The sequence below is a fragment of the Leucoraja erinacea genome, chromosome 15 (genome assembly GCF_028641065.1).
Source record: "Leucoraja erinacea ecotype New England chromosome 15, Leri_hhj_1, whole genome shotgun sequence".
Taxonomy (NCBI): Eukaryota; Metazoa; Chordata; class Chondrichthyes; order Rajiformes; family Rajidae; genus Leucoraja; species Leucoraja erinaceus.
In genome coordinates this window covers 22898578-22911206 of record NC_073391.1, presented here as the reverse complement: position 1 = coordinate 22911206, position 12629 = coordinate 22898578, and the positions used below count along the sequence as shown (strand labels likewise).

At 39.1% G+C, this 12629-nt stretch overlaps 1 protein-coding gene across 6 annotated transcripts in view; it reads left to right on the top strand.

The window, feature by feature from the left end:
* Positions 1–12629, top strand: part of ablim1b (actin binding LIM protein 1b) — a 249596-nt gene that overhangs the window by 90208 nt on the left and 146759 nt on the right. For all 6 annotated transcript variants that reach the window (XM_055646912.1, XM_055646908.1, XM_055646911.1 and 3 more), the window contains exon 2: positions 4223–4357. In XM_055646912.1, coding sequence (XP_055502887.1) covers positions 4223–4357 — 135 coding nt within the window. The remainder of the gene's footprint in view (positions 1–4222; positions 4358–12629) is intronic.

Genomic DNA, 12629 nt, shown 5'->3' with positions numbered 1-12629 from the left:
GCAGCTAATATTATCAAAGAGCCACACCACCCTGACCGCACTCTTATTTTGCTACTATCTTCATGAAGAAGATGCAGGAGAGTCAGAAGTTTGACCTCCAGGTTCAAGAATAGCTTTGTCCCGGAAACTGTCCGCTCTGAACACAGCTTAATGCTAACCACAACCCTATCTTAGCAATTATGATCTGCTGCGGATTTTTTTTATTGCACTACATAGTTTGGCTTAGCATTATTATGGTTTGTTAACATTGCATTACTGATTATTAATTGTATTATTCATTATTGCATATTTCTTTGTGTTATTCCATTTGTGGGTGTTTTAAAGCTGCAGCAATTAAGATATTTAATTGTTCTGTTGCTGGTAAACATGACAATTAAACACACTTTAATCTTGAAGCTCCCTTCTGAAGTTGATCTGCACTGTATAATCTTTTACCCTCCATGCCAGCTTCCAGTGGAGCTACTCGGAGCAGGGAGGATAACAAAATCCATTGCCCTTTTCTTCAGTGAAAGATCTGCTCACTTTGCAAGATGCAAAAAGTACTTGAACCAGGTTTTAGGCTAACAACAACCTTTGTTCTCTGACGTTTAATAAATACTCTAGAATCCTTGATGAATTTCCCAGGCTACGGGTGTTGGATGGTGGGAGCCAGTAACTGTAGTTTTATTTTCCACAACATTTTATTTTAAAAGACATGCAGAACATAAATCGGATTACTTTTCAACTACATATCCAATGTTCAGGCATTGCTTAATTCATGAGTGTTAAATATTACATTAATTAGCATATTTAAAAACTAGTCCACAAATTGATTTGCCCCTTAGCTGACCCAAGGAGTAAAGCATTTAAAATTGGCAGTGCAATTTGTTAAGAAGCATTTTGAAATCTGACCAACAACATCTATTCAAATTTCAGTCAGATTTTCACAAATGGAGAGACTTTTTTATAATTTTTTTTTTTTTTTAGAAAAACTTTCCCTTTCATCTCACTTACATACATTGGAGTTTGTATACAATCAAACAACATTCCTAAAGATTTCAATTATTCGAAGAATTAAAAGTGAAGGATAATATCATAATGTTACATGATCCAAAATTGATATAGTTAGATTAAGTCAAATTTATGTATCAATTGTAAAATTAGGGGCCTTGGCACATCAAACTGGCACCTCCATTAACTTGCCCGATAGATATCCCCCATCTCAAGTGCATACCTAATGTTGTGTGACACATATTTCAGTCCACACAAATGCAAATGCAATGCAATGCACATCAAAGCTCAATTTCAAAAGCTGTGGAAGAACCTCAGAAATAGGAATACGTTGTGCTATCTTTGTGCTTTTCTCAAAATTTAACATGAAGATCTATCGCTATATCTGTGTGTATTTATACCATGATCCTATTGTTCAGGAGAGTCCATCTGCTTCTCAGCAAAGTAACGCTGCCACAGTTTGGAAGATTCAGCTTACATCAGTAGTATAGATAGTACTTGTAAATAGCGTAAATGTGTTGCAAACAAATCATTACTTTTTTGGATGTGCTTTGGCCTTGTGAAGATGTTGTGAGACAATTTATTGTTACCGGGCCCCTTCATGGAAAAAGCCTCAAAGCTCCTGGGAAACTGCCAATTCTCCTGGGAAGCTGCTCAGTCTGTACTGAAAATTAGAGTACTTTTCTGGAAGAAGCAATTGATGAGATGAAAATGTCTTGTTTAGGTGGGTGACCATTTGGCAAGTAGACAAGCCTTGAGGTAGTGACAGGTGCAATTTTGTCGACCTCTCCTGTAATCTCAAATCTTCCAGCAGCACATTCTCTTTGTATCACTGCCAGGAGTATTGTGGCTATTAAGGCAGGATAATTTAATACAAGTCCTATGTAACAAAATGATGGAAGTTGCATTTGCATAGCTCCAATGTAGACTTTAAATTTTGAGGTGGCAGCAAAGCCAATGCTGTCACACAATTGATGTTTGAACAATTGTCTGTTCATTTGGTGGATTTGACTTGGTACTGACATGCAGTATGTTTGAATGCACCAACAAAAAAAAATAATCAAATTTCCAGTTATTATTCCAATCCAATTTCATTTGATCAATTTATCTGGAATTGCAAACATCGGCAATGTTAAAATTTAGTGAATTAATATAAATGAACACCCACTTTTTTTGTTGTTTTGGGATTGTTGATTCTTAGCACTTTGCATCAATATTTTTGGACAGGTACATTGATACGCAGGGAGTGGAGGGATATTGATCACGTGGAGGCATTAGTTTAACGGCATCATGTTCGGCACTGAAGCTGTAGGCCGAAGGGCCCTGTGCCTTACTATTCTATGTGCTTTCCTTTCTTTATCTTACTGGACTCTTCCCCTTCCTCAGTTTCCTGTCCCAATTTCTGTGTACTTATCTCAGTTTTGTTTCATAATTCTATTATTCTTGCACTAAACTAGTTACTATTATTCATCCAAGCCGCATTAGTTTATGAAAAAAGACGTAACTGCTGCCAGTGCACAAGTCCAAAAACTGAGTAAAAGTTGGATGTCAAATGGTTTCTCCTATAAGGTCATAAGTGATAGGAGTAGAATTAGGCCATTTGGCCCATCAAGCCTACTCCGCCATTCAACCATGGCTGATCGCTCCTTCCTAACACCATTCCCCTATACGGTCATAAGTGCAGGCTTCTCTTGCAGCTTGCATTGCACCAGCTGCCTCGAGGGCAAATAACCTGTGTGCAATTGTGCATGTACATGTTCTTCTTCATCATAATGTCCTTCTCCATTTATAATATTGTCCTTCCTGATTCATAATAAAGGAAATTTGAGATGGTGCAGCTCATGTCTAGTCTGGAGGAATTAGCAACCTAATACTATCCAGTTTATTATTTGTTCAGCATAAGTGGAAAGTTAACATCATTGTACAGTTAACTTTCCCTGAATCGAATGAATCTTGATGTGGCTACAAGTGATAACCATATTAATCGGTTATCTGTGCCTCCTAATAAAATATACTGGGTCTATCTAACCTGTTGCTTGCTCGAAGTGCTTGTTGCTTTCTATTTATCTTTTCAGCTTTTTATTCCAGGCTGCTTTGATGGTACATTTCAAAATGCTTCATTAAATATTATCTTTCCATGACTTATTCTGCATTCTTGGTATAGTGTCAGAAGGTAATAGAATTATGGATTGGATAACTAAGTTACTGGCATGGATCAGTTTCAAGCCAGAGCAAAATGCAGGAAGCTCAATGTGTATTTACTCAATGTGTGCAGAGAGCTTCAGGACTGCTGTCAGCTGTTTCTAGCTATTGCTGACCTGCTTGACATTGGGGAAGATCCTGCTTTCCTTATGTTTCAGACATTATGTTTCACATGCGAAAGGTTTTAAAGAAAACTGATATACGACCATCTTCCCCAGACATTCTGGCACTGTTAGGCAAACCATAAACATCTCTCCGTTTGATGTTGCATATCAAGAAATAATGCACAATTGTTTTACGCCAGTCCAGCATTTACAGCATGACTGGCTTTTTGAGATGTATTAATGTTCAAATTCTGCTTGGTCCTGGTAATCACTGGCTGTGACAATGACTTATGAATTCTAGATGTCATTTGTGGAATCTTGTGCAAGTTAACTCAATAAATCTTGCAGATTGTGTCCCTGGCACCTGTTAATAACCATGAAAGCTGTGGGATTGTTGTAAACGTCTGGTGCCCTAATTCCCCTTGGGGAAGGGAACCAACGGCCATCTGGTCTGGCAGACATGCCAAGGAATTGGTTCTTGTTACCCTGAGCGACAGATGGGATGGGTAACGTCAACCATGCCTTGAAACCTTTTTATTTGTTCCTTAATCTCCATTTTATCCTTTTACATTCTCGTTAGATTTAAATTCCAATCCAATAAATGATAGGCTACTTTTGGAAAATCCCATACAGTGATTCGCATGACAGCTAATTTAAATTTGAAAATAAATTTAGAAATTAGATCATCTGCAAATGATGTTCCCTGAGATATTTAAGACCCTTTAATGATTTAACGCAATGCATCAGTGAAGGGCCAAATACAAAATGATTGACTAAAAATAAATACCTTTTTGTGCCTGGCAGTGGACATGTGATTTATGTAGACTGTTGCTCTTATCAATCAGGTGCATGTGGGGCAAATGTGAGTTGAATATTAAGAATTGTTGAGGCAGGGCGATGACGTTTTGTTTTCTGCTTCTCGACAGTGGCTCACCCTCAGGATCCGCACCAGCCTACAGAAAAGCTAGCCATTCGCTGCTTCAAGTGTGGAGATCCATGTAAAGGACAAGTGCTACGTGTCCAATCCAGTCACTTCCACCTCAAATGCTTCACCTGTAAAGGTAAGGCTACTTTTATGACTTTTTGTCTCTTTGTATTTTTCCTGTCATCTTTCTTTCTGTCCTAAACCAACCAGGAGCAGAGTCAAACTAAATGAACTATATATTGTAGATGGAGCCACCATCTGAGCATTATTCCACATGAAATTACTGAATTACTCCAGCATTTTATCTCTGTTTTGTCTGTTTCGCCTCTGACTCCTTTTAAGTTAGAATTTGACGGTAAGTCCTCTTTTATGAGGGAATGTACAGAATAATTGTTTGTGAATTAAGAAGTTCCAGAAAGGCTACCATTTTCTTCAAGCCTCCAGCAATGAACAAACCGTAAGAGGTGATACCCCTTGAAGTAGTGCTCAATGGTCTGCAGAAGGTTGTTTGCTCTAAATTAGATGATCTCTATTGAAAGAGGGTGTTATATTAACCATGCATCAAAAATGCCATGAAAATCTTCTTCATGGCACCTAGCATACAGCTAAAAAGGCTTACTGATCCTCTGCATGGCTATTCCTGGCACAATTTTAACAAATTCATGCCTTATACTGAATGTGGGCCAAAATAGTATTTTGTTATCTTGAGGCGGCTCCAAAGACTGATACAGCTGTCATCCTTTTGACAAGCTTTGGTTTACTCTGGAATTTACCTCACCAATGTTTTCTCAAGCTTATGACTAACAGATTGTGTGGTGCAAATGCTATCCAATGTAAATTAATTGAGATAGTGAATTTTCATGATTTGGTTAAACTTCATGCCTGAAATTCTCCTGTTTTGATAACAAAATAACATAATTGAAACCCTCAACTAATATAGGCAGTAAATCCTTCATCTAGGAGTGCAGTGAATAATTGTGATCTGTTTCTGAAGTCAATGTGGAAGTTAAGCCCACTACCCAGCTGGCTCTGTATGGTATGCTTTAGACTAGGTACCCAGGGCCAATTTCAATCCTGATATCGCATCAGCGTTTTACTGGTGGATCCCGCGTGAAAATAATTTTTCAATTAAATAGCTCTAATTTAATGAAATGGATTCTGAAATGCCTCATTAACTAAACAGGACTCCTGCTTGCACATTAACAACCAGATGGCAATGTGTTTGCCTTATTTCTACGGACCAATTGTTAGTTGTCTGTCTGTATTTGAGTCGGTTCTTGGTGAATTTTACCTCAGCAACTTGTGATTAGAGGAAAATAAATGTTTGAGAATGTTTGGTGTGTATCCAGAGGAGCTAATTGTTCATTTCAGCATCTTATTCCAAGAATCTTTTATGAATTCTGGGAATCTTGGATAAAGGAAGGTTAATGTTGCCAAGAAGAGAATCCGACTTTCCACTCTATTATACATGATGCCTTTAATGATATTTTGCCCATGATTTTGAGTCTTCTCATATATTCTGTTATGATTTCAAAAATGAATTGGAATAGATTGCCCAATAACAACTAGAATTGGCAACTGCTAATTCAAAACCAGAAGGCCAAATATCTTCTGGTATTTGTTGAAAATATAAAATATTTTTTCAGATATTTGGTGAAAAAATAAATCTGATGCACATAGTATAATTTCTTGTTAGTTTGCAGCGAAGCAAATTTTCAGCCAGCAATTTACCAAAGGATCAGAATGGTTACAGACTTTCTGCTTCAGTAGTTGGCTTATATATTCTACCATTATTGCAAAGAAAAATAACTTTTAAGCATCTTCATGCAAAGTTTCAAGCAACTTGTATGCATGCTTTGCAATTAGATATAGTGGGTATGTTACAAAACCTACCTGAAGCGTGGCTGAGCATCTGCCCCACCCCGTTTGCGCGATTTTGGCGCTGTTTAGAGGGGGCAGGTTTAAAACGCGATTTTTACTAGGCTGTTCCAATCGAAAATGTTCAGCCTAGTAAATCATTAACGGAAAATCACTGAAAGACCCCGTCGCAAAAGGTATTATTAGTTTTTATGGCCTTGTATAATATTTATAGTAGTTTAAAAATCACTCTCTAAACCCGCGACCTCTCGCAGCCCCAGGGTTTTATAAAGCAAACAATTAAAGGTATGTACCTTATTTTTACATTAAATGGGGCTTGTTTATAACCCTGTATATAAAGTTTTCTATAGCGAGTAGTTCATTTTGGGCTCTTTATATCACGCAGTATTTTTCTGGGCACTTGAGGGCACAAATCCAGCGCAATGTGAACGTTCTAAACCAGCGCGTTCACAGGAACCCACTAGAAAGCTGATTTAAATTGACTTTAATTTACAGCAATTGAACACTAAATTCCTTCCATTTGGCCTATAAATTGATGTAAATGAGATTTAAAAATCATGTTTTATTGTGAATTATTTGTGAATATTATTTGGACACTTGGGCTATTTAAAAATGTTAATCATTTATTAAGAAATGGATAGATGTTTAGATCTAGTAATTGAAGTTTGAAATTAGCTACAATTGGGTAACTAACTAATTATATGCTTTAATTTCAGGTCATCCAAGTAAGATTATTTTATATTTGTTTCAGAATGCTTCAATCTATGATAACTGAAAATTTCATTCAGTTCTCTTAATTTTTAAGAAGGTAATGGGCTTTTGACTGTCCACGATCACAGCTTTTTTGTTATGTCCATAGAAAATCAACAGGGAACAAGATGCTAATTTCCGAGTATGAAAATGGCCATAACTTTTTATTACTTGAGATATGAAAGTGAATTAGGTGTCAAATTAAACTTATTGTTATGCTTTATCTGATGGGATAAATTGCAGACTTGACTTTTTAAATCTCAAAATTTTGTAACATTGCTAGATATAGGACCCATAACCCTGCCTTAATTAAAAGTGACAAAGACTGATGGAAGGCTTAAAATAATATTTTTTGGCTGGGATACAGCAACATTAACCTTCCACCCACAGAAGAGAATCATTTCACTGAAGAGCCTTAGAACTTGGATGTCTGGCTGCTGATGCAGTCAAGTGGAGGATGAATTGTTCAAACATTGATTGGTACCTGGAAAAGAGGAATTGGTTATCTGTAGATCAATAAGTATTACGAGAGCTATGGAAGAATCTCATCAATTCTAGTACATACATGGGACAAAAAATCCATAGAGGAAAGAATAGACCTTTCAGAAGGCCACCTTGAGCCTATTTTTGTCCATCAATTAAAGCATGGCAGACCTTTTCCCTCGTCTCATTCATAAGTTATAGGAGCAGAATTAGGCCATTTGGCACATCAAGTTTACTCCGCCATCCAATCATGGCTGATCTATTTTTCCCTCTCAACCCCATTCTCCTGCTTTTTCCCCATAGCCCCTGGCACCCCAATGGGCCTTTCCCACTGAGGCTATTTTAAGGCGACTGCCGGGGACTGTCTTAGTCATAGCAGGTTGCCGAAAATCTGCCGACTGGACCCCCCTTCGACATAAAATTTGAAATAGAATCATTACTTTAACAACAAAAAAAACCCGAAGTCAGCACTGGCGACCACCTGCGTCACCTGGCGACCACCTGCGTCACCTGGCGACCAACTGCGTCACCCGGCGACCACCTGCGTCACCTGGCGACCACCTGCGTCCCCTGGCGACCACCTGCGTCACCTGGCGACCACCTGCGTCACCCGGCGACCACCTGCGTCACCCGGCGACCACCTGCGTCACCCGGCGACCACCTGCGCCGCTGCATTTAATCCACAGCGGCGGGGGGGGGGGGGGGGGGGGGGGGGGGGGGGGGCAGGGCCAGGGCCAGGAGGCAGGTGGGCCTGGATTGGTGGGCATATGGGCATTGTGAACTCAGCAGCTGGCAAACGGCAATTATATTTTTAAGAAGTGAGTTTTGTGAACAACTTTATTCAAAATCTGGGGAAATAATTGACCGAATTTAGAGATGAGTGCATTTATGAAATTTGTAAGTTAAATCCCTACCGAAATTGTAACAATCTCTGAGTTTTTGCGTCTTGTTTTCGAGGAGATACGTTTCAAAGGCAAAATGCCGCACACACATCACGCACACACACACAGACACAGACACACACAGACACACACAGACACACACACAGACACACACAGACACACACACACACACACACACACACAGGCACACATACACACACACACACACACACACACACACACACACACACACACACACACACTGTTTTGGTAAATAGATAGATGACTTGGGTGGAATTAGCTGTGATTTCTACTTTTAAGGTGATTTTCTTGTAATATATCGCTCAAGTGCTGAAGGTGAGAAAAATAGCTATTTCTGACAACTGGCTAGCTTAACGTTTTTAATGTTGCTGCATGCTGTCTGCTGATAAAGCGGAGAGACTATGTCCCCAAATATCTGAGAGGGAGAGGGAATGCAAGGAATTACATTATCTTGCATCATTCCAGCATATCCACCCCTCAGAGCGGTGCCTTAAATGGCTTGATATTGTGGATATTTATAAATGTTTGAAGTATTCTTTAAAACTTTTTTTACCCTGTTTTTAAAACAAAATCAAATTAAGTTCACTGTGTCTACCATTAATATTCTCTCCCGGCAATTCCCACTTTTATGAAATCAACTGATGATATCGATGATACTTTATTGTACAAAGTACGCAAAAGAGTCGCCCCAAAGGCACTAACAAAGTTACAAAATGTACTCATCCCTTCATCGTTTAAGCGCATCCCTTGCCCGTCTCAAACCCAAGCCTCCGACCTGTCTTTGATGCACCAACCCGACCTCGGCCAAATTTGTCTCATCAAGGATTATTCCCATTCGCAACGTATTACCACTTTTTTTTCTTATATCCCGGTTGCACTGTCTGTAACAGATCTGAAATACCAGCAGCAGCATCTTTTCTTAACACACACACATGTTAGTGAGGCAAAGCCATGCAGTGGGAACTGTTGACCTTGACCTCGTCCTGAAAGTCAACCTTTCTCTATCGCAACTATGTTGAGTAGTGCCAGTGTTCTGCCTGAATGTGTGCTGAAAATAATCTCCATAAAAGTTATCTTAATAGTGGCTGAGTGTGTGGAGCTGTCTGCCAATATTCACAATGCTGCTATTCTCAATACTGGAGCTCTGCCATTCAGCGTTCAAAAAAGTAAGTTCATCAGTTTAGCCCAGTTACTGAATCATGGATCTTATGACAAGAAGTGCAAGTTGTCAAAGGCACCTACATGGTGAGATCCCATGACCCTAACATTGACCGATAGGGAACATTTACTCTCAATCCTTAAATGATGGGGATGCTGCTGAAGTTAGCAAAGTCCTATCACTATCATAAAGCATTGGAAAACCCAAGTGATTAAGATTATATTGATATCTATCAACTGCTCCATGGAGGATGATTTTTAGTTTTAACGATACAATGTGTAAACGGGCCCTTTAGCGCACTGAGTCCATGCTGACCACCAATCGCTGAAGTCACAAGGGTGGTTCATGAATAAAAGTCAATGGTATTATATTTTTTAATTCAGTATTTTATCTTAGAAGATACTATATTTATACCGTATGCAGTCTGAAGAAGGGTCTCGACCCGAAACGTCACCCATCCCTTCTCTCCAGAGATGCTGCCTGTCCTGCTGAGTTACTCCAATATTTTGTGTCTACCTACTGTATTTAGCCATTGAGGTACATCATATTTGCCAGCATGTGACTAGGAGCATAATTCTATGCCTGTGCAGACCAAGCAGGGCAGAAAACTGGGACAAATTCCCTCATGGATAATTATTATCCAGTCGATGAGAAAGAAATTCCACAAAGGCTCCAAACCTTTGACACTGCAGCATTTTAATCTTCCCTTCAGTTTGAATTCCACGTAGAGTTCCGAGGGGGATTAGTCCGAGTTATTTACTTGGGGCAATGATTGATCATTGGACCAGGATAAGATACAAATGTAAACAGTGGCAGTGATCATTTAAGAGGGGATCTGGAGCCAAGAACAGGACTTCCACGGAATATCTACAGCTAAGGAAATGCATAGCATGCAGTTCCTTTAGAATTGCAAGTTATATTGGTCTTCTAGCTTTGTATTGTAGAAATATTTTATTCAACTACTGATGAAACTGAGCAACTTAACCAGGTGAATGCAGTAACTCCTGCAAAGAATGTGCATGTGATTGATTTAATGTGTTGTAATGCTATATAATCCCGATATTAATAAAATGGCCGGAGGCTGCAACTCTAAAACAGCTATTAATGGTTCCAACCTGAATTATGCAGTATCCAATAATGCAAGGTAGCCAAACTTCATTAACTGTAGCAATTCAGTAGTTTGTGTTCATGTTATCTGCTAAAGTCAGGTTTCAAAATGTGACTGCCTAGAAGTAATTCTGCATAGACTGGAATGGTTTTCAATGGATTAAAGCAACTGTAAATAATGCTTAATTTGACTGGGCATTCATTTCCTGGCTTCTTTAAAAATAAAGTAATCTTGCACATTGTGGGATAAGACCACACATTATCCCATAACAAGACAGATGCATTTGGATACGGTCTGGGTTATGTCCTTGAGCTGCACACAGTTTCTCCTACATTGGTTAGTCAATTGTTAAAGAGGGAACTGCAGATGCTGGAGAATCGAAGGTTACACAGAAAAGCTGGAGAAACTCAGCGGGTGCAGCAGCATCTATGTTGCCTACCCTGATCAGTCTGAAGAAGGGTTTCGGCCCGAAACGTTGCCTACCCTGATCAGTCTGAAGAAGGGTTTCGGCCCGAAACGTTGCCTATTTCCTTCGCTCCATAGATGCTGCTGCACCCGCTGAGTTTCTCCAGCTTTTCTGTGTAACCTTGGTTAGTCAATTGGCTGTGTTATTAAAAGCAAAGGAAAAAATGTCTTGCTAATTTCAGTTTAACTAAATGCATGTAATTAACACTTTGTTCAATGACTGATACTCCCACTTTATTTTGTATAGCATGGTAACACACTAATGCAGTAAATAGCTTACACTCCAAAAAGAATTCCGAAGTTATTTTTGATAAATTGTGAGCGAGTTCCACTGAACTGATGGTGTTCCAGCCTCAAGCCTGTTATTTTATTCTAACCAAATATTAATAAAATGGTTTGCAGAAACTAACCATGCATATTTAAATACTATGAATACTGTACGTACATTCGCAATTCTCTTAAGATTTTGTCCCACTTTTAGAAAGTGCTGTAAATTTAATTGTATGTCTAATGTCATTGCTGCATCAAATCCCATTCAATTTCATCCGCCTCATTGACATCCTCAAATGTTCTTGCTTGCAGCCAGGACCATGAATGTGCAGCTGACTCCAACTCTGCTACTTTTATCACCATGCTGTTTCTATTTTTGGCACAGTTACCAAATCTTCAAAAGCTGATAAGGAGCTACTGATTCAGAAATAGCTGCTCTTATCCTAAAGACGTACAGGGCTTTGCAAACCGAGATATGTAGGTATTGCAATCACTGAGCAGCTGGCAATTTAATTAACTGGGACATGCAGAGTTCAATAGGGGCATGAGTGCATATGCCGTTGTGTGTGGATGAGGCGTATCTGGGAAGCATGTTTGTACATTCATCTCTGGATCTTCACCTGTGCACATTAACATTTTCAGTAGACTGCTGGTGATGGCAATATTAAGTTGGGGATGTTTAGTACCTCTGAACAACCCTAGGTCCAGAATGCAGCCAGACAACTTGTTACATGGGAGATAGAAACGGAACCATGAGGAAATATGGAAATGTCTCTCATGCTGTGTTCATCACTAAATGCAAATCCCACTTTGGGGCAGTGGTGTTATTATGGATGCCATCAATATATATTCAAGGTTCCGGTGTAAGAAAAGTGAAGTTACAGTATTATGCAACTGAATTCCTAAGAATGGTCCAAGAAAACAATGTAATTTTGGAGAATATGATAATTTGGCAGAATAAAATTGCTTTAAAACATTTAATGTGACTTCAAGAGACAAGTGTGTTTAAGTGTCATATGTACTAACAATGGAACCATGAAATTATTTTTAGGTTAGAGATACAGTGTGAAAACAGGCTCTTTGGCCCACCAAGTCTGCACCGACCAGCGGTTCCTATACTCGACTACTATCCTACACACTCGGGACAATTTACAATTTTTATCAAAGCCAATTAACCGACAAACCTGCACATATTAGGTGTGGGAGAAAACCCAGAGAAAACCCATGTGGTCATGGGGAGAAAGTACAAACTCCATATAGACAGCACCCAGATTCAGGATCAAACCTAGGTTTCTGGCGTAGTAAGGCAGTAACTGCTCTTGCTCTGCTGGGAGATTTTAAAAGAAAGACACAGAATGTTAGAGTAACTGAG